General features: G+C 42.1%; 1 protein-coding gene across 6 annotated transcripts in view; it reads right to left on the bottom strand.

The window, feature by feature from the left end:
• Nucleotides 1-19,504, bottom strand: part of DGKH (diacylglycerol kinase eta) — a 173,796-nt gene that overhangs the window by 95,671 nt on the left and 58,621 nt on the right. For all 6 annotated transcript variants that reach the window (XR_015725943.1, XM_087865120.1, XM_045811125.2 and 3 more), the window contains exon 3: nucleotides 2,514-2,624. Coding sequence is in view for 5 of the 6 variants with exons in the window: in XM_087865120.1 (XP_087721246.1) it covers nucleotides 2,514-2,624 (111 nt within the window). In the remaining variant the exon portion in view is untranslated. The remainder of the gene's footprint in view (nucleotides 1-2,513; nucleotides 2,625-19,504) is intronic.

Genomic DNA, 19,504 nt, shown 5'->3' with positions numbered 1-19,504 from the left:
CACTCTCAGTCATTTGGTCATTGTTCGCACTCATTCAATGTTTTTGCAGCAAGGCAGGTTTAACAAAGCACCTCCACATGCATCCCAATGTTTACAGCAGCAGTGTCCACAAGAGCCTAACTATGGAAAGAGCCTAGATGTCCAGTGACAAATGAATGGATAAAGAATATATCTTTATATATATTTGTAATTTATATATATATTTATACATAAGTATATATTTATATAAAAATATAAATATATTTATATATTTATAATTTATATTATATGCAATATATTATTATATAAATATATTAATTATATAATTATCTAACTATATATTATATATTATATATAATTATATATATATATAATTATATATATATATAATATTATGTAATGTATATAATATATATTACATATACTATATATAATATATATAATTAATAATATGTATAATTATAATATATAAAATATATATTTATAAATATATACTTATTATATAAATAAATATATATGTAAAAACAATGGAATATTACTCAGCCATCAAAAAGAACGAAATCTTGCCATTTGCAATGACATGGATGGAACTAGAAGGTACTATGCTAAGTGAAATAAGTCAGAGAAAGACAAATACCATATGATTTCACTCATATGTGGAACTTAAGAAACAAAACAGATGAACATAGGGGAAGGGAAGGAAAAATAAAATAAGATGAAAACAGGGAGACAAACCATAAGAGTCTTTTAACTATAGGAAACAAACTGACGGTCACTACAGGGGAGGTGGGTGGGGGATGGGCTACTTGGGTGATGGGTGTTAAGGAGGGCACTTGACGTAATGACCATTGGGTGTTATATGCAACTGATGAAATCACTAAATTCTACCTCTAAAAGTGATAACACAGCATACGTTAACTAAATTGAATTTAAATAAAAATTAATAGAAAATAAATAAAATTAAATTTACAAAAAACAAAAGAAAGAAAGAAAAGGGGCCCTTAGTCTGATAGCTTCCACCACCACCCCCAAGATCCCTAGGGCGTATGCAAATCCACTTCACTCCAACCAATCTATTAGACTTGTTCCCCAACCAGAAAGAATTTTTAATCTAGCACAGGAGAAGAAACAGATAACGACCAATTGTAATGTAAGATGGTCAATGCAAGAGAAGAAATACTACAGAATGTTATGGAAGGTCACAGATAATTTCTCCCGCAGAAAACATTTAAACTCTTACTCTTGTAAATGTTGGAATAAAGACTCTTTGAGGGGATCTTAAAACAGGGAATTGCATCAAGTGGAGACAGAGGGAAAGGTCGTCTGCGGATTGTAAACATGGGGCAGGGCTGGGGCTACCAAGTAGTCAGTGCTGCCTAGAGATGAATGTGGAAAAGCAGCATGGAGCCAGGTCAGGGACAACCCTGAACATAACGACTTTTAAATGAGATTATTTGGTTATTACTTGTACAGCAGCATAAACTAAGAATTACGTTTGTTTGCATATTTGATTTTACCTCCCAGTGTATAACTCTACTAATTATACCAGGGACATACATTTTTTAATATGGAAATTATCCATTATTCAACTGACACAGTAGCCAGAGATCTTAATATTTACTTTTGAAGGAACACTAAGATATCAGTTTTAAATGGAAGCTCATCATTACTAATATTTTTCCCCCCAAACCACATCATTCTTATTTTCTTCAACTGTTATATAAAAATTATTTAAAGCCTTGATTTTAGGGGCACCTGGGTGGCTCAGTCGTTAAGCGTCTACCTTCGGCTTAGGTCATGATCCCAGGGTCCTGGGATTGAGCCCCGCATCGGGCTCCCTGTTCAGCGGGAAGCCTGCTTCTCCCTCTCCCACTCCCCCTGCTTGTGTTCCCTCTCTCACTGTGTCTCTCTCTCTGTCAAATAAATAAATGACATCTTTAAAAAAATAAATAAAAAAATAAAGCCTTGATTTTATTTCACTATGTCTTTTATTCTTAACTGCTAGCATAACTGAGCGATCGTTTTGAGTCAGGCACCATGTGTATTATCTCACTGAAGCCTCCTCAAAACAACACGAGCTGCCTGCAGCCACTCCAGTGGACTGTGCTGGAAGTGGGATACAAGCTCCTATCTGAAACCAGAGGAGATTCTTAGCAACTTGAGCAACGCTCTCTGTCATAGTCAGGGAAACTTGCATAAGGTAAAAGGTAGCAAGAAAGGGGGGGACCAAAAATTTTCAGCTTATTACATTTAATAAGGTTACATTTAATGTTTTACTTTCATTGTAAGGAAGGAGTAAAGGGAGAAAGAAAACTATACCAGAATCTTCCCATAAGATTGTCCTCCATGGACATGCCACGAAACTGACTTAAATAGACCCCCTTGGGATTTGGTCCGAGACGGATCACACGCATACGGAATTCACAGAAGAACGGCAAGGCTCTAGTGAGCACCAAGCCAAAACGTTCATAGAACTAAAAGTTTTAATCCATCCGCAACCTCAAGTGCTTGCAAGTCACATTCTTCCAAATTACCTTCGAGTCCTTTGCATAATAAAGTGTACGGCCTCGAAGCTTGAAGTAACGCTTTTTCCACCTTTGGAAGGAACTGGTTTGCTTCAATAGTTGCCCCTCTTTAATACTGGTCTGGGGAGAAACAGAAGCACCACAACATGATTAAAATGAAATTCAGAACCAAAGAAAATTCAGAATTAATTTTGACATACTATCATTTACATTTTAAATATTATTTCCCAGGTCCTAGAAATTACACAAGAGAGTATCTTCTCCTTTCTGTCCAACCAAGGGAGGACATGCGCAAGGACTCATGAACAAAGGTAAATCTGACATGCTTTCCTGCTCTCCAAGTAGTCACAAATAATATGGGAGGCACAGGCACCAAACTAGTACTTACGATTTGGTGTGATGTACACATTGCCTTGTATATAAGAAGTATTCGAGAACGGTGGGAAACATAGAGGGGCAATATAATGTAATGATTAAAAGCATGGGCTCTGGAGCCAGAAACCTTCTGTTTACCTCTTGATGCCACCATGAAATGGCTGGATGATGTTAGGCAAGTTTTTGAACTTCCTCACGCCTTTATTATTCATCTGGAAAATGGGGATGACGCTGTGACATACCTTATAGGGTTGTTGTAAGGAATACATTAAAAACATATAACGGACTTACTGCATGGCATATAGTAAGTGCTTATTAAATGCTATCATTAGCTATGTATTATTGTCGCAAACGTAGTCAAAGCAGTGTGCGTGGTGGTCCAGGGAGGGAAGCATCAGCTCCTTCAGAGCGAGGCAAAGAAGTCTTCCTAGAGGAGAGCCTGCGGTGGGTCTGAAAGGAGTTTATCAGAATGACAAGGGATGGAGAAGCCTATTTTAGGTGTGTGCAAAAGTAGAAAGGTTTAAAACAGCATGCATATTTGGGGAATCTTCAAAGAACTTCCAGTTATAAATGCAGGGTAGGCTTTGCAGCGAGGGAGCAGCAGATGTGGCTGGAGAAGGTAGGTAGGGGCTGTGTGATTCTGGGCCAGACCCTGTGCTGAGTGCTTCATGTATGAAGTTCATTTCGTTAACATCAACAAAATACTTAGAACCCCTGGCCTCATGCAGTATCTCTCCCTCCCTTTGTCCCCGCTGTTCACCATGGTGTTTTGCTTTTTTTTTTTTTTTTTAAGATTTTGTTTATTTATGTGACAGAGAGACAGCCAGCGAGAGAGGGAACACAGCAGGGGAGTGGGAGAGGAAGAAGCAGGCTCCCAGGGAGGAGCCCGATGTGGGACTCGATCCCGGAACGCCGGGATCACACCCTGAGCCAAAGGCAGACGCTTAACGATTGCGCTACCCAGGCGCCCCCATGGTGTTTTGCTTTTAACTGGCCCGGCATGCTCCTCCTAGGTCTGGACGCCACCTACTCTCTCCTCCTGGGCTGCTCTTCCCTCAGATATCCGTCTGACCAACTCCCTCCCCTCCTTCAAGTCTTTGACCTTCTCAGTGAGACCCACCTCACTGACTTCTTACCACAACGTGCTCTCCATATCTTCCCTCATCTTATTTATTCCCTCACACAAAGTACTTACTTTCCTCTTCTAATGTATAATGTAATTTGCATATTTATTATGTTTACTGTGCTACCCCTATTAGAATAGAATTTGCCTGAGTTTATTATGTCTAATAAAGTTCAATTCAATGTTTCATTTTAATTGGAAGGGAAGAAGAAAGGAAGGAAGAAGACAATGACACTTATAGCAAACTAAACCTACAGTCTTCCTCTTGAGATTGTCCTTAGGAGACCTGTCATGGGACTGACGCACATAGATCCCCTTGGGATGGGGTCCAAGAGGGGTCACATTTACACTGAATTCGTAAAGGAGCAGTAATGCAATGGTGAGCCTCCAGGACAGAAACAGCTCATAGAACCAAAATTTTCAATCCGTGCCACCAGACTGCCCACTGATGGATCTCAAGTGCCAAAAATGTTATCCAGCACACATGAAATTCAGATCTGTATGAATGAATAGCAGGCACTGAGGTAAAACTCATGTCTGTTTGACTCCAGAGTTTACTCCCAATTTCTACACTACACCGTCTTTGATTATCAACAAGACATAAAACATGGAGAAAAATGTGTTGTCACCAGTAAGGTAGTCGAGTATTATTAACATTTACTTTCACTGTCAATGAGAGATTCTCTCCATAGCTTGCTCTGAGACTGCCTTCCAGGAATTGTAAATTTTTAACGGTAACAAAATATTTTTGCAACTTCGTACCAAAGAGCTCGATTTGGAGTCAGACAGACAGACTTCAAGCCAGGCTCCACCACACACCGAAAATAGGAAGCTGGGCAAGTTGCTTCGGCAAGCTGTCCCAGTTTCCTCTCCTGAAATACAGGAATAATCATACCAACTTCACAAGCTTGTTGCATCTAATTTAATTATACTATAATGGCCGGAGAGCACTTAGCACACTGTCTGGGTTACAGAAAACATTCAATAAATGGCAGAAAGTGTTATTATGATGATATCATTATGCTATTAAGTTCAGGGAGTATTTGCCAGGCACCCAATTCTAAGAGCTTCTTGGAAGACGAGAGTAAGTGTTTGCAGGCCACTGTGAGGGCAAATAACAGCTGGAGCAGAAGGAGAGTGTCAAGAGAGGGGGTCGAGGGAGATAAGAGCCAGGAGATGCGGCCACGATGGGGAGCTCGCTTTTTGTTGTAAGTGCAAAAAGCCAGTGACATGTTTGAAGCAGGACAGCGAGAACAGGGAAATGTCCAAGGGAGAGACGGCAGGGGCTCGAGTGCAGGCTGTGGCGTCCCTGAGATGGAGAGAAGTAGAGCAATCTGAGATGTTATTTTGGAGGCAGAATCTACTCGACTTACTGACAGGCATCAAGAGCGAGAGAGAGGAGAAGGACCAAGGAAAAGTCTAAGCTGTTGGCTTGGGCACCTAGATGCGAGAGACCAAGGGAAAGAGGTATAGGAAGAGTGACTGGGGAACGGCATTGCCCACGTTCCTGGGGCACCCAGGGTCACCCCGAGGAGAGAGTCGTGATTCTTAAACTCAAACACAAAGTACTGAAATAACTGTAAAAATATAACCTACCCAAAGAACAAATCATTTGTTCTAGAAGAGAATGTATTGGGATTTTTGTAAAGTTCTGTTTAAGGCAATGAGGAAGAGAACTTCATGTCTGGTCTATTTATGTTCTCTAAGCACTGTCTAAGGGAAGCATCAATAACCTACTTCATTCCCCACGTGGTTATGAGAGTGATTTTCCAAAATGAAAAACTGCTTATGTTATGCCACAGCTTAATTCTTTTCCACCTGCAGCAGAAAGGCCCAACTTCCAAATGTACCGTAGAAGACCCTGCATCATCTTTCCAACCTCGTCGCCTGTCCCTGCCCACGCTCCTCCCTCGGCCCCAAATGGCCTCCACTCAACTGGCCCATCTTGAAAACTCCTCTTCATCTCAACTCGGATCCAGGGCCACTGCCCCTGGCTTCCCTGACCCTAAGGAAGAAGCAACTGACCCCACCTTTGTCCCTCTGAGGTGCCTTACCCTCTGTGTAACAGCATCTATGACACCAGAGAGCGTCGGTTTACGTGTGTGTGGTCCAGCCACGCCGTGAGCTTCTAAGAGCAAAGACGGCATCCCACACCATCTAACACACTGGCCGACACCTTAGGGCCTCTGTAAATCCTGCACTGAACAACTTTGAGCTAAATGTAAAACAGTATGACAGATCACTTTGTATTTTAAAAGAATGAAAGAATGAGAACAAAGGGCCCAGTGGCTGGATATGATTTCACGTTTTTCCAGCATTATATGTGTGCTTCTTCTCACACATATAAAAACAGCAGATACGATGCACAAAGGTGTACGTGCCCTCGGGTGCGCTCCCTGGGTGAGGGGTTGGGGAGATATGGGAAGAGGACAGGAAAATGTCTGTGTATCCTGATTGCTAATTTAGAGATGACCCTTACATAGTCATTTTCAAAGCAAATAGTTCAGCTGGGTTTTTTTCCTATATCACTTTATGTTCTTTAAATCTTGCGTAAGGATGGATTAATCTGCTATGTGTGAGGCTGTGGAGGAATAGAAAGAGGGAGAAGATACAATCCTTATCTTCATGCATTTACAAACTTCTTTATGCTACACAGTTAATTTTAAATTCTTAAAAAAAAAAAGTAAAAAAACATTGAGGCTAGCTTACTTTCTTCTAAGAGATGGGATTTAAAATATTTAACTAGAAGGCAGTTATTCACATGAAAGTCAATCCTCAAAATAAACTTCTGTTTATATACGGCTAGTTAAACAAACACTTCTTAAAAAAGAAGGAGCATAACAAAAAAATGATTAATTTACAACAGCTCTAGAAAATATAATCATATTATGAAAGCATGCTTCAGAGAAAAACATGTGGGGGTCCAAAAATCTCAAAATACTGTATATGCTAAGTGAATAAACAAGCGATCGTTCTCTGAAATCATAATATTTATTATGTTCAATGTTGATGTTCAACTAGACTAGTAATTTGAAGTTAGGAACAGATATAAGAAAGTTACGATGAGAGAGTTATGATTAAGAACCTGTTAAAATTAAGTACAAAATTTTAATTTTATTTTCTTCACAATCTCCCGGACAAGGGATAAACTCTCCCCTCTGTCAAAAAAGGGCTTAGAAACGCTTATATCTAACGGACACTTAGTCATATAACCTGGCAGATAGTAGGTAGGTGCTACCCAACACTTATGAAAAATCAGTAAAGCCATGGAGACTTAACTGCAATCCAATAACCCAGTCTCCAGATGTTAAAAACCAAAAGTTCCGTGACCTTGGCTTTGAAAAAAATTATTTCATTAAAATAAACTTTAAGCTGAAAAATCTCTTATCTAGTTAACTTTCGAAGGAGGTCTGTAGTCTAATGTCTTAAGGCTGTGGAATTGTTCGTTTCATGCTTCCTGTATAGTTCAAACAAAAGTCATTTCTCTTTTAGAATCACGCACACACACACACACACACACGCACACGCACGGGGCTCTAAGATTTCACCCACAATTTCAGAAACACCTGTGTGCCACAAGTTGAAGCTGCTCGGATGGACTACTACTTTAATGTCTGAAGGAGAGCACAAATTTAATAGTCACTCAATGAGCCATTTTGTAAAGCTAAGAATTTTTGAAAAATCGGTTACTGCCTGATTTATCTGATAAACGCACATTTTCACATGCTGACTTTTTTTGGCCATCGAAATAGGTGTGGTGAAAAGCCTGATATAGTGAAATGGAAATGTCAGTGATGACTCATCTTTTACAGATGTCTTCAAAAATTCCAGAAGAATCTCTAGCTTCTCCTCCTCTTGTCCCAACATAACCCCTTAATTTCTCTTCTAAGGAATAGGAATGACATTTGTCGTTATGGACTGAATGCTTGTGTGTTCTCCCAAAATTGAAATCCTAACCCCCAATTTGCTGGTATGAGGAGGTAGGGCCTTAAGGATTTGTGCCCTTATAAAATAGACCCCAGAAAGTTCCTTCTGCCACATGAGGACACAGCAAGATCATGGCCATCGATGAACCTGGAAGCAAGCCCTCACCAGACACTGAAATCAGCTGGTGCCCTGATTGGGATTTCCCAGCCTCCAGAACTCTGAGAATTGAATTTGTTGTCTAAACCGTCTAGTGTATGGTATTTTTCTTATGGGAGCCTGAACAGACTAAGGTGGGGGTCAAGAGAGTTTTCACACCACTTCGTTCTCATCGCTCTCTCTCTCTTTTTAAAAGATTTTATTTTTCAGTAATCTCTACACCGAACATGGGACTCAAACCTACAACCCCAAGATCAAGAGTCACAGGCTCCACTGACTAAGCCAGCCAGGTGCCCCTCCACACCTCTCTTAACGTCTGTCAACTCTACCCCCCAAATAGAAAATTCTTCTTTGACACGTTTCCTTATCCATTTTGTTACTATTCAAGCTCTGGCCGTCTATGCCTTCCTGGGTGTCTGTACAGAAGTATTGTAAGTAAGGTCCTATTTTAGTAGGTCATACCTGTGGGAAAAGGTGTTTTAAGTGGGACTGACACAAGTTAAATAAAGAGATAACACTCTTGAACAAGGGCCCCATGCTTATATAGAGAGAAATTATCACACAAAGACCGTGTGTGCGTGGTCTATTTTGTGGTCGACATAGACAATTATGTTTGAGTTTTATATTCTGTGAAAACCTTAATGAAATGAATTCTAAAGATGGTAAAATAATAATATAATATTCTAAGTGTAATATAACGAGACGTTTTAAAAGAGTAACATAATAAGATAATGTGCACCTCAAGATGTCATGACTACAATGGCAGACATAACAAAAGAAAGAGACGATTGCATCTAACATAAAATCTCCATTAATGCACCAGCCTCAAATGCCAGATGATACAGGAGTGAATAGTATGGCCACCAGTGACATAATAATTTTCTGAAGTTATAAATAGCTCCTGGTAAAGTTCTGATCAAAAACTAAACTATAGGGGCCCCTGGGTGGCTCAGTCGGTTAAGTGTCTGTCTGACTCCTGATTTTGGCTCAGGTCATGATCTCAAGATCGTGAAATGGAGCCCCGAGTTGGGCTCCACACTGGGCATGGAGCCTGCTTAGATGCTCTCTCTCCCTCTGCCCCTCCCTTTGCCCCTCTCTCCCTCTCCTTCTGCCCTCTCTCAAAACAAACAAACAAACTATAAGCTTCCCTTTTTACACATCGTAGGTACATATGTGGAAAATTAATACCTTGTAACAATACTTAAAAGATTTTGTGTTACATAAAGTAGGTTTTAAGCTCAGGTGATTATAAATAATATTTGCCCATAATAATATCCTGTAGGACATTTGAAGGTCATAAATGATAGAGGACAATCCTTTGAAGTTTTGACCTGCCTGGTCCGTTGTAGGATTGCTGGCTAGGAGGGCTCACTATGCCAAAAGCACTGGGATGATTAAAAAAACAAAAAACAAAAAAACCCACAAATGTCCAAAACACCTCTACTGAGAATCACTGTTTTAGGAGTTCCACATCTATCCTGTACTCCTAATCTATATCTGAGCCATTTTTTAGGAGCAACGATTGTGTCATTTTGATGACTTATCTGGCAAGTTGTGGACTTGGGGCCACTCCCATGAAGACCATGTTTAATCACACAATGTATACAGTCCCAAAACGTATCCAGTTTTCTACACAGTAAACATAAGAACATAGCACAGTCATGAACTAGTATTCAATAATGGAGCAGAGTTTACAGCTACTATATATTATTATTTTACATCTTAGAACGTCAGTCTAAGAAAAGTCCAGTAAGGCTAGAAGGTGCCTTGGATGCCACTGGCACTTCAAAATCCAGTTAGCTTAACTAACTGAACTGATGAAAGGTGGTCAAACCCATCACTCATTTGATCCGACATCTCTGAAACTGCAAGGCTATCTTTATCACAAGTCTCAATGTGTTGTGTCTCCTATCATAACATTGCTTTTTTCTTTTATCGGCCCTTCTAAATATTCTCTGTGTGATTATAAAACAAGAACTGCTTTTCTCCACAAACATGCCAGAAGCTATACTGAATGGTTACTGCCTCTCTTCCCACGGCCTTGGAAGGTCGGCCATTGGATCTCATTCTGATTCAGTCTGTCTACCTCTTTTTATCAGTCATGGGTTAAAATGCTTCAAGCCCAGCTTTTCTATCAGCTTCCAAAATTTCCCTCAGTTCCTCTTGATTCCGGGCCCTTTTGGGTTTCGTGACTTGCGTCCTTTCCCCTTCTGAATTTTATCCAACCGAAGATTTCCTACTTCCTTAAAAACAAATTTGAGCCTCTTTATGAAAAGGACTATACATTCGGGATGCCTGGGTGGTGCAGTCGGTTAAGTGTCCAACTCTTGGTTTCCGCTCAGGTTGTGATCTCAGGGTCCTCAGATGAAGACCCCCCCTCCCCCCATCAGGAGCCCACTTCAGATTCTCTCTCCCTCTGCCCCGCCTACTTATGCTCTCTCTCTCTCAAATTAAAAAAAAAAATCTAAAAAATATACATAAATTACATGAACCTCTATAAAATACACCAATTGTTCTAAAATCCGGCTGGTCATCTGAATGACATGGAAAACTTTATGGACATTCAGAACCTCTGTTCATCTGGGAGGTTTTGATTCAATCAATCAGGGATAGGGCATAGAACCCTACACATATTAAAAGCTCTCTTGGTGATTGTAATCCTCAGTCAGGCTTAATAAACACGCGCATAAATGATATTTAAATAATAATGTGTAGACACTCTACCTTTAAAATGTGTCTTTCTCTCTGTGTGGAGCCCCATTCACATGCCACCCCTGCTCCCTCCGCACCCCCACTGGCTCTGCTCCAGCGGAAGTGGGGGGAGTAATTTGGGTTTAATAACAGAGCATGCCCACTCCAACTCTCCCCTTCCCCCTCTTGACAGCCAGCTGCCCACAAGACACCAGGTGCTACTCAACTATCATTCAGAGGAAAAACAGATTTGATTTGCAGGAGAAGGTAAGGAATGAAAAGCTGGGCTCTGTACTGGGCACTATCAAGTGCTGCGTTACGGGGAGAGAGAGACTAGTCGTCCAGCTGCTTACCCTCCCCTTTCCCTAATATGTCTCCAGCCTGCACCACCACCCAAAGCCCCTGCCGGCTCCAGCCTGACCCAGCCAAGAAAGCAAATGCTGGCAGAGGAACGGCACTGGTTACGAGGGGATGTCTCAGTGAGGAGCCAGCGGATAACGCAGGAAGAGAGAAGTATCCCAGCTTACAGAAGAATGGACACAGGGTGGCCTTCTGGAACCGGTGTTTAATGATAATGGACTAGGACGCTGCAGGTGCTCTGTCATTTACATCACAAAACAACACCCCTTTTATAAGCTGCCACTTGGAGCAGTTGTCCTCAAGCCATTTTGGGTTCCAGAATAATCTGAGGATATACAAGCAGGTACTTTGAAGAAGTAACCCAGAACGTGACCAGCTCAGCCTCCTCATTCTGGGGCACCTCAGAGGGATTCTGGAGCTCCACGAAATCCAGTTCCAAAACGGTGTGGCCAGGTGACTATGTGTGCTTAAACAGAATGATATTTAATATTCATACAACAAAACCTTGACATTTAATATCCTAGAAGTTTGTGAAATAGTTTCATTCATTTGTATTTTCAGGAAAATATGCAACCTCTATTAGTTTCTTTTAGTTTGACCGATTTGTTACTTTTACATGAAACACACAAACACACATCCACACACACACACACTCTGCCTCAGGTTGTCTGAGATGGACGGGTTGAGAGTGTGGTCATCCGTCCTGCCCGGGGAGCACACACCCGCTGGCGCTGTGCATACAAGCGGCTGTCCAGTCAAGTGAGGCATGAAACTCTCCAACGGGTCTCTGGCTCTGCAGTGTCTCATCCTGCCACGTTCAGTGCAACGATGGAAGAGGCTTTCCATCACAACTCCTGTCTAAAAAGGAATCAAGCCAACGTGGCAAATAAAATCCAGCAATGCCGCAGCAGGCACAAACCCTGACAAGAGAGCAGGTCGCTCCCCAAGACGTCGAGAGAACAGGCACAAACCCTGACAAGAGAGCAGGTCGCTCCCCAAGACGTCGAGAGAACACACGCACCAGGAAGGTCGGGAGGAAGCTGTAGCTTCCTCGTGCCTGCCGAGCCTTCTGAACACTTTAAATATACTCACAACATCGTCTTTATTTTATTGGGAAGACTAGAGACTCAAATATTTCGGACACTTATATTTAAATGTAAATTAATGCATTCTAAAGCAAAATCATGGAGGTTACCCAACATAATCCTAATTACCCTCTTTAGGGGCACCTGGGTGGCTCTGTCAGTTAAGTGTCTGGCTTCGGCTCAGGTCATGATTCCGGGGTCCTGAGATCGAGCCCCACGTCAGGCTCCCTGCTCAGTGGGGAGTCGGCTTCCCCCCCACCCCCCTGCTGCTCCCCCTGCTTGTGCTCTCTCTCACTCTGCTCTGCTCTCTCTCAAATAAATAAATAAATCTTTAAAAAAATAATTACCCCCTTTACCAATGAACCGTCTAGTTCTTACTAAAGGCCTTTGTCTCTTATATTGGTTTATAATTTTCTTGAGAAGACCTATAGATATAAATTACCTTCTTGAGACAGTAGTTGTTTTGCGAAGTTTTATTTGTTCACGTCTAAAATGAAGTTCTATCTCTACTTTCAAGATGTTCCTTCTTTAGGAGCTTCTAAATGTATTTTTCTAAGTACTATTAAAGAAATGAAAATATTTGATGTTATAAAGTGCTATTACACTGTGTTTTAAAGAAGAACGTACAAAATGCGCATGCCGTTATCAACATCAGACATACTTTCTTCATAAAATGCAGTGAGTTACAACAGATCACCACTGGGTGGCGGTGGTGTCATGCCTAATGCTCAGGTTTCTTTCGGAGACAGAAACAAGGCTGGGACTCTTGTCTGAGTTAGATGAGTCCTTGCCTATACCTGTGAGGGGCACATAGTGCATTGTAACGGGGCAAGAAAGAAATAATCTACGTTTCCAATTCTGAATTTACTTCTCCCCTTATCAAACACCCCTACTCACTTCCAAGAATAATCCCTTTGCCCACACATGACATTCTGATGTAACCACTTTCCCACAAGGCCACAATGACACAACTATTTTGATGTACAGGCATTTTGATGTGGCCTAAAATACACCACTAAGTGCTATGTTAATTTTTTAAGCTACTAACTAATGTATAAAACAGACAACCTCACGCCAGGCCTGAGTCTCACAAAACTGTTGCTCTGCCTGGTGTTCCCAATCTAAGACTGCCATTCGGCTAAGGGAGAAGCTGGGGGTCAGTGTGCCAGCAATGGGATGGGAAATGGGGTGAAGCTCAGGTCTGGTAGACTAAACACACATAACCAGGAGTCATTTATTTACTACATATACTTATCTCAGAAAGGGCTATCAACCATTCTATGCAAAATATCTGCTTATTTTCTGGAGTTTCAATTATATCTTCAATAATCTGCCTCTCAAATTCTCTGGTTCTTCTCCAGAGATAATATGGGTCCCCAATGTGTAGGAAACTCTCAGATTTCTGCCAATTCTCTGAACTCTTAGATAAGCAGGTAGGTAGGTAGACAGATATGTATATGTTATATTAAATCATAAACTATTTTAATACTGGTTTTGATGAGCAGGACTGATATCACTTAAAGAATAATTCAGATTTTTAAAAAGATTTATTCCTTTATTTGAGAGAGAGAGAGAGAGAGAGAGAGAGAACAAGCGGGGGAGGGGCAGAGGGAGAGAGAGAGAGAATCTCAAGCTGTCTTCTTATTGAACATGGAGTCCGATGTGGGGGTCAGTCTCACAACCCTGAGATCATGACCTGAGCCAAAACCAAGAGTCTGGCGCCCAACAAACTGAGCCACCCAGGCACCTCTCAGTTCTATCAGATTTTTTAAAAAACATCTCAGTTGTTTACAGAAATGGAGAATATCAAATGTGAGTGTCCTCTGTGATTAGGACAGGGCAAAAGAAAGGTCAGAGATGAAGGCTGTTGTAAATTACTAGATGAAACAGTAACACATACATACGCACCTCGTACCACCATGGGTTCGACACTTTGGCCATGACAGTGGGTTCCTCCATCGGGACCCATCCCCCTCTGAGATCTTCCCTGCCCTACTCTATCCCTGGCCAGAAAAATTTAACCCCTCCCTCCCCTGTGCTACTTTAGTACATTGTTCTACCATCTCTCTTTACATCGTAGTGTATTAATCCGTTCACACCATGCGTAGAGGTGCAATGCCATGGCCTGAGTGTAAATCATGGCTCCACAGCTGACTAGTGGTGAAAGATGTTGGGCAAACTACCGCGCCTGAGCTCCCTCTCCTTCCCGAGGTGGATGATGACGATGATAACTAACTCACAGGGGTGTCGTTTGGACTACATGATTCAATGTCTGTAAAGTACATGTCCTGACACATAGCACTCAGTAGATTGTTGTTCTTATGCCAGTCTTGCTCCTGTCCTTTAGTCACAGCAGACTTCCCAAAGGCAGGAGCACATTTATTCTTTGTATGGCTAGTAGCCAGCACCAGGCCCGTTCACCCCAGTGCTACTCATTCATGATCGGTTTGTTGATCCAAACTCAACTATTCTCTGTCTCCATATCTGCTTGTTCCCTCTCCATCCATTGTTCCCCGGGCATGTCTGATCTTAAAAAGTAAACACTTTTTTCACCTCTTCATTACATGCTAGGTCACAATCTATGGCTTCCTCTCCATTACTACAAACCTTCTTTAAAAAAAAAAAATTGAGGGGCGCCTGGGTGGCACAGCGGTTAAGCGTCTGCGTTCGGCTCAGGGCGTGATCCCGGCGTTGTGGGATCGAGCCCCACGTCAGGCTCCTCCGCTGTGAGCCTGCTTCTTCCTCTCCCACTCCCCCTGCTTGTGTTCCCTCTCTCGCTGGCTGTCTCTATCTCTGTCGAATAAATAAATAAAATCTTTTAAAAAAAAATTAAAAAAAGAAATTGAATATTCTTGTTGCCTCTTCCCTTTTCTTCAGTCTTACTGGATAATGTCCCCTTTTCTTCAAGAAAACATCCCTATGGCTATTTCCAATAATACCCTATGTGCCAAATCTCTCTGGGTGAACTTACCCTTCACATAGCTCCAATTATGTCCTCTAAATAGATACATAGCTCCCAAAACAAATTTCTGCATTTATTCTCAGATTTTCACTCCAGCTCCTTTTGCAGCTGCCTATTGACATCGGCACATGGAGACGCTACCGCCGTCTGAAACTCAACAAGCACATTTTCTTTCACGTAACGTATGTCTTAGCATAATGGAAAAAACACTGCTCGGGTTCAGGAAACCTAGATTCTAATTCCGAAACTTCCAGGTAATAACTACACAACACTGGATAAAAGTCACCCATCCGGAATTCAAACTGAACGCAGCACCTTCCCACGGCAACTCTGTTCCTCTTCCTGTGACCCCATCTGTTAGCAGCAGCAGCGTTTCCCGAAGCACACAATCCCCAAACTGCCAAACTCTCATCTCTTCTCCCTCGCTCCCAAGTCCTTTAGAGTGCCATCGAAATGTTTGTGAAATCTGGTCTCCCTTTCTGCTCCTACCACCACTGCCCCAATTGCGGGCACTTTGTTATTTCTCAGCCAGACATGAGCAATGACCCCCAAGAAGTGACCAGGACTAGCACTGGAGGAAGAACTGTGGAGACAAGAGCTGCATCAGTGGGCCTGACCACCACTGGCGCTAACCCTTCACTGAGAAGGTCCTGTTGCTCCAGTCTGAGTTTGGCCCAAGTGCGGAAAAGAACTCTACTCTTAATAACTCATAAGGGAGGCAAGACAGATCACTCAAACAAGTCTTTGCCGAAGGTTGGCAGGAACAAAAGGGACAAAATACAAAGGACCATGGTATATGGTATGAATAAAATACCTCTTGTTCTCCCGGTCTCTGAGCCCAAATAGGAACCCCGGTACCTTTCTGTCTTGGTTCCCCCAGCAAGTGCAGACCAGGTGTTCTCCTACCATCAAGAAACACAAGCTGAGAGAAACACCACACTCAAGGTCTTCAAACCCAAACCGAGAAGCCAACCCCTCCTGCTGGCCCAGCCAGGGCCCATCCTCACGGCTCTTGCTCCCCTGAGTAGAGGAACAAGGGATGCTGGCCAACTGGGCAGGCCTCCACTGGACACTGCAATCCAACCCATGTGTCCTACTGTTCATAAAAGAAAATCAGATGGACATAAACTGCTCCCTCCTTTTAATTAATTACCTATACTCCTTCCCCCCAGAATTGTTTCCTTAAGATACAGCTCTCATCCTATCACTTCCTTGTCCGAAGTCTTTTTGTTGGTTGCTCCTAAACCACAGAATAAAACAAAAACTGCCTTTAGGGCCCTTGACTGTCCACATCTTTCCTGCTTTTGTAGCCTCCTATCTAGCTGCAATTTCCCTCCTCACTGCGCTGCAGCTTCTGGTCCTGGCACACTGGTCCACCTGCCACTGCCTGAAAAACACACATCCTCCTATCTTGGGGCCTTTATGTAAGTGTCTTTCCACAGACCCAGAATGCTTTTCTCCAGGATCTCGCCTCTCATCAACTCACCCTTAAATGTGGGGCTTTGCACTCCCCTCTCCAAATGTGTCTCCCAAGTAGAGCTCACTCATTTGCAATACCATGTGTTCAGTCCTCACAGAGCCCTATTTGTAAAAGGTAATGGATTCACAGAGGAGAGCAATGTGCTAAGATGATGTTTACTCTAAAAAGCTTATCTCTCCCATTTTCAATATTGTCAGTGGCACGTGAATTCTGAAAAATATATTACAGTATGAAAAGAAAATAAATCATAAAACAGGTCAAGTTACCTACTCAGTCTTTAGAAGACTGTTTAACCCTATCTCCCTAACCCTCAAAAGTCCTTCTAGGATCCAAATTATTTTATTTCTTCCTCATCCTACTCACACTCCAATCCACTTGAGATTAACTATTGGGAAGAAGTGAATGCTTTTGTTGTTGTTGGGATGGAAGGAAACATTTCCTTTCCTTCTCTCCAATTCACATATCCCGCCATCTTGGATGCCTATGTTAGCCCATATGACACATGTTACCTTTATTACATACGACTCTCTGAATACACATAGACTCCGTCTGCTGCGGTTATAGAGAATCAGAGGAGACTCTACTGCTTGCTGCCCTTTCCCCTTGGAAAGGGAGGCAAATCAAGACTACTTCACTCAGATGCCTAAGAAATATGAATTCCGGAAGTGCAGAGGCAAAAACCAGGTTCAATGGAATATACTGTATTTTATATATCTTTTCATTCATTAACACATGTGTACTGCTTGCCAGGAACTAGTCAAGGCACTGGAGATAGAACAGTACACAAAAACCTAACAATGCCTGCCTCCATGGAGCTAATAATACATTAAAGATCACAGGTAAGATTGATTCGACAAAGGATTTTTAACAATATCTAATTTCATTTTAATTTGTCTTCATCTAAAAGGTGTGCATGCTCTACTCATCAACTTATAAACCTTACTAAACTAGTTCGTAAGTATGACCCCCCAAAAATCTGAAAATAGCATGTAAAAGGGTGAATATAAAAGTTTAGGACAACAGCCAAAGAATGGTCACAGAATAGTTTTCTACACGAAAAGGCAGGCAGCCACCTTAAGGTGGCATAGTCACAGTACAAGTGAGCTTCAACAAAAAAAATTTACGACTCACTTCTAAAGAAATGCCAGTTTTCCTTTTTATTTTATACATCAAATGTACACTCTTAGGTTGTTGAGTTTAAAACTACATGCATATGCGTCTCACACACAGCTACACAGATAGTTTTAGGAGGCCAAGATCATGCGTGTTTTTTAATAAAAAGCACCTCTGGAAATTTTTCTATTCACAATGACTTCACTAATACTGCTTTACTACTAATACTGGTCTTTCCTATAGTGTAAGAATGGCAAGTAACCAACCTCAAAAATGTTATGATGGGTGACTATTGGCCTTAGGCACTAAACAGAACTTTGTTCAGTAAATAAACAGTCTCCAGACGGAAAGATCCTATGCAGAACAGAGAGAAACCTTTGCGTGAAAGAAACCCCTAGTAACTAGCTCCCTGTGACCAATTCCTCCCCTGTCCTGATACTTGGCTTTCTAGCACCACTCCATTTCCTGGCCTCCCTTGCATGTGTCCCTGTGACCAAGTTTAAGCCAATAGGATGTGAGTAGAAGCAATGGGTGCAACTTGTCATCCCCTTACAGACACTTCTCCTGGGTTTGAACTCACTTTCTGCTGGCTGGCAATAGTGATGCCATGAACAACCTTGGAAGATGACTGGTAACACTACATTTCTCAGGTGTGAGAGGAGGAATATTTGTGTTCCCCCCAAATTCCTATGTTGAAGCCTAATCCCCAATGGGATGGTATTCAAAGGTGGAGACGTTTGAGGGTGACTGGGTCATGCAGGAATTACTGTCCTCATGAAAGAGACTCCAGAGAGCTCCCCCATCCTTTCTGCCATGTGAGGACACAGGGAGAAGATGGCCAGCTGTGAACTAGGAAACCGGCCCTCACCACACAGTGAATCTGCCAGCGCCCTGCTCTTGGACTTCCCAGCCTCCAGAACTGTGAGAAATAAATGTGTAAATAAGTCATCCGGTCCATGGTATTCTGTTATAGCAGCCCGAATGCACAGAGACATGAGGCTTTTTGCAACAGCATGTCCCCCTGTGGTTAAGATCTTGCCCGCTGGAATGGGAGCAGAAGTAACGGGTATTACTGTGGTCCAGGCCTTTGTACAGGGCCTGCCTCCTCTATGTTCTCTTTTGCCATTTTCTGGCCAGAACCTGGAAATGGTGACATAGCTTTGACCACGCAGGCAATGACAGTCCCATGGGGAGACATCAAAGAAACAACATGGAAGGAACAAGGATCCTGAACGGCCCAGTGCCGCAGATATATCTTCTCACCTCAGAAGCTTGCCTCACGCTGTGATGTAAGAGCGAAACCTCTTTGTTTTCCCCACCTCTGAATTTGGGGGGTTTCTTTGCTATCACAACTTGGCAGTTCTCATATTCAAACTATGTTAAAGCCACCCCACCGGCTCTGGACCACGTGCCTCTGTACTATTAATGGTGAGAGAAAATTTGGGGGTTTTGTCACAGCAGATTTGCTAGTCTACATACGCTATGTTCCTACCATCTAATCTATAATTGTCATTATATATAATTCTAGGAATAGATACAAGACTCGACGCAACATCCATTTCTCTTTTCCTCCTTCCTAACAGAGCCCTGATTTGGTTTAGACATCCACTCTTACTCTGCAAGTCATATGCTTAGGGGAGGCCGACCCTATTCCTAGTTTTAGCAAGTAACTATTACATAGTTTAATAAATTGCTAGGAGGATTCCTTTTCCCTTAGCAGCAATAATT

Source organism: Ursus americanus, chromosome 10 (genome assembly GCF_024610735.1).
Source record: "Ursus americanus isolate L20-20 chromosome 10, mUrsAme1.1.p, whole genome shotgun sequence".
In the NCBI taxonomy this organism is placed as follows: domain Eukaryota; kingdom Metazoa; phylum Chordata; class Mammalia; order Carnivora; family Ursidae; genus Ursus; species Ursus americanus.
Note: the sequence above shows the minus strand (reverse complement) of the source record. Positions and strands in the feature narration are given on the sequence as shown.